At 42.3% G+C, this 3,309-nt stretch overlaps 1 protein-coding gene across 1 annotated transcript; it reads right to left on the bottom strand.

The window, feature by feature from the left end:
* Positions 1-2,119: 2,119 nt before the first annotated feature.
* On the bottom strand, positions 2,120-3,001 carry LOC119978960 (nucleosome assembly protein 1-like 1). The gene has a single exon (XM_038820910.1). The coding sequence runs from the start codon at positions 2,999-3,001 to the stop codon at positions 2,120-2,122; it is 882 nt and encodes a 293-aa protein (XP_038676838.1).
* Between the last annotated feature and the right edge of the window lie 308 nt (positions 3,002-3,309).

Below are 3,309 nucleotides of genomic sequence, written 5' to 3'. Positions count from 1 at the left end.
TCATCGGGTACATTCAGAGCTTAGGCCTTGGCAGCCAAAGGCATGGCCATCAATGATAGTGTGATTATAATCAGGGATGATCATTGATATCATTTGGTTGCAAGGAACCTACATCAGAGTAGAAGAAGCAAGCCATCATTTCATCAAAGGTTACAACCTCCTGTGCTGCCATCTGTTATATTCTGTGTTATGGCTGTGGCAAACATCTACACAGAACATCTAGTTCTTTGTTTAGTATGATAGTTTATTAACAAGATGAACACGTGGAAAGGGAGCTAACAATTATAATGCAAACAGTAACTAATAATTGAATTCTGTGAATTCTCCTGGAGCTAAGACGTACTGTTAGGTAATTTGGAAATTCTGAATTCTCCCTCTGTACCTGAACAGGCGATGGAATGTGGCTACTAGGGGCTTTTCACAGTAACTTCATTGCAGTGTTAATATAAGCCTACTTGTGACAATAAAAATTATTATTACTTCTAGTGCGACTGTCCTCCAGTATGACTTACTACCAACTGCCAAATATCTCGAGTCACATGGTAGATCTATATCACCCACCTGATGGTTGGAGGTCGAGTTGATAACAATATAAATTAATAGCTAACTATCTACAAAACTGTGCACAGGCATATCACCACATCCCCCTTCCTTTGGAAGCGTTAACATTTACAAATGTAACTGCTTTACAAAACATGATCTGCATAATAATTTTAAATAGGTCACATATGCAAATGAAACTGTGCTTTGTAAAGCATGATGTGCATGATGATTTGAAACGTGCCCCTTCTGCACAGTTTATTGCATGTTCAAAACAACATTGTCTTGTTGGTCTCCTGAACATTGACCAGATGCTTGATTTCGCTTCATCTTTCGGAAGATCGGTTTTCTGGCTGGTCTTTGAGTCGCCATCTCTTTCAGACTTTTGAAGTTATGCTTCCTGATCCGTGTGTTTTCTTGTATATTGACCTTCTTGTCGATGCTTGTGTCTTCACTGTTGTGGCTGCTTCCCAGTCAACCAATTGTGTCCTGTGACTCTCTTACCCTTTCTTTTCTCTTTTATTATCAGCCCTTTCCTTCTCCTTTTCTTCTTAACTGTAGTGGCGTTCTTCTTGTTACTGGACTCCGCCAAGCGATTAGCTGTTTCTGGATCCCTTATTGCAATGGCTGCTTTTGGATATTTTATTGTGAAAACTGATTCTGACTCTTCTGCCACAATGGCTGACTCTGGAGCTTTTGCTGGATTAAGGAGTTTTGGTTGATCCATGGTGCTTCCGTTCGAACGCTGTGCTGCATGCCCATCATTCCTCTTATGAGGAAAGGCTGATGGACTTGAGGTTGTTTTCGTTAGAGAGAAGAAGGTTAAGAGGTGACTTAATAGAGGCATACAAAATGATCAGAGGGTTAGATAGGGTGGACAGCGAGAGCCTTCTCCCGCGGATGGAGGTGGCTAGCACGAGGGGACATAGCCTTAAATTGAGGGGTAATAGATATAGGACAGAGGTCAGAGGTGGGTTTTTTACGCAAAGAGTGGTGAGGCCGTGGAATGCCCTACCTGCAACAGTAGTGAACATGCCAACATTGAGGGCATTTAAAAATTTATTGGATAAGCATATGGATGATAAGGGCATAGTGTAGGTTAGATGGCCTTTAGATTTTTTCCATGTCGGTGCAACATCGAGGGCCGAAGGGCCTGTACTGCGCTGTATCGTTCTATGTTCTATGTTCTATGTTCTAACTGGTCAGCCATCCACTGTCGGCATAGTTTTGGACGCTTTTGCAGTTACTGGCAAGTCTGTGACTTCAGGAATGATCTGCCAACCCTCACATTCCGGTATCTTAACTGGATCAATGTTCTCAACAGTAGGCGTTGTTTCTTCACTTTGTGTTTTAACCTCAATGAGTGGCTTATCTCCATCTGATATGACGATATATGCTTCATCTTTCGTTGGAGAATTGGACGAAAATGTATCCATCTGTTCTTCCTTCAAGTCTTTTGGTGACTGGCCTCGCGTATTGGCGAATCCACTGCAGGAACCATTCCGTGGGCATAGGATGATTCATCGTACATCCCTGGAGCCAATTTCTCCAAAATGAGGTGTGTTTCTTCAGTTACCAGTCAGTTTGCAGTTGATTTGCTCGCATCAGATTTATCTGCTGTTGCAATCTCACTTTCAGCCTCTGCACATGCCATCTTAGAGCTTTCACACTTATCATTGTCCTGTGCAGATTGGGTGCTGCTTGTGGTCACCTTGTCACTACTGCCAAATGAACTAAATAGACTTTCATAGTCTTCCTCTTCTGGCTCAACGTCTGATTCTTCCCTTTCATCATCGTAATCATAGTCATCGTAATTATCATCATCGTAATCACCATCATCTGCAATGGCTTCTCCAGTAAAGTATGACATTGCTTGTGGAATTATGTTTTCCTGCAAGAAATGGCCAATTTCAAAGTCAGCAGCGAGTCTTGCTGCAGAACCTTCATCTAACGCTCCATGCTCTGGAAAATCAGGAGGATTGAAGAAATTGAAGAAAGAGTCTTTTGGTACAGTTTTCGTAACTGTTCTACCAGTGCCCCTACCCTTATGCTTCTGCTTCGTTTTAATGGTTTTCAATGAGATGTATTTTTCATTCTTCCAGTCGATGTTGCAGCCTGTGCATCCCGTGAGTGTTAGTTCATCAAAGAAGAAAAAATCTAACTGTTCAGGCTGAGACTCCATCTTGTATGTTTTTGTCACTACCTTATTTGTGAAATACTCATTTGGCTCAAACGTAAACTCCAGAATAAAGCTCATTGGCTGTCCTGGATCTGAACATTTTACCTTTACATCTTGCAGATCCTTCTCCTCATGCTCCTGTATCATGTCACTGAGCGAATCCACATTTTTGAAGATTGTTAACCAGAATTCTGGAATTCCCTTTGGCTCTTCCATCCCTTCATCTGGTTTATCTTCCTCCACTTTAACTTTTGCTATTATCTCATCAGATAACTGCACCATTATACCTCATTGTGAGTCACAATGATCCTCTGTCGCCGCGCTGTCTGGAATGTACAGCTGGTCAACTAGGTTCAGGGCCTCACATGTGACCACTCCAATGATGGACTTGTGTTCTGTGTCCACAATGGAAAATGCCATGATGTGACTTCTGTTGTCTACCCATGCTTCTAGCTCACATGCTCCCAAGCTCTCAGCGTCGCAGTCTCATTCCCATTGTAGTCTTTCAGTAGTTTTGTTTCATTTTAACCCGCAGCCTGTTCAAATTGGCCCTCGCTCTGGCATTCAGCATCACTGGAATTCTCCATCTG

Source organism: Scyliorhinus canicula, chromosome 15 (assembly GCF_902713615.1).
Source record: "Scyliorhinus canicula chromosome 15, sScyCan1.1, whole genome shotgun sequence".
Lineage (NCBI taxonomy): Eukaryota > Metazoa > Chordata > Chondrichthyes > Carcharhiniformes > Scyliorhinidae > Scyliorhinus > Scyliorhinus canicula.
Note: the sequence above shows the minus strand (reverse complement) of the source record. Positions and strands in the feature narration are given on the sequence as shown.

Excerpts from the sequence above, each read along its gene's own strand:
- LOC119978960 (XM_038820910.1), bottom strand. The coding sequence starts at position 3,001 with ATGGTGCAGTTATCTGATGAGATAATAGCAAAAGTTAAAGTGGAGGAA.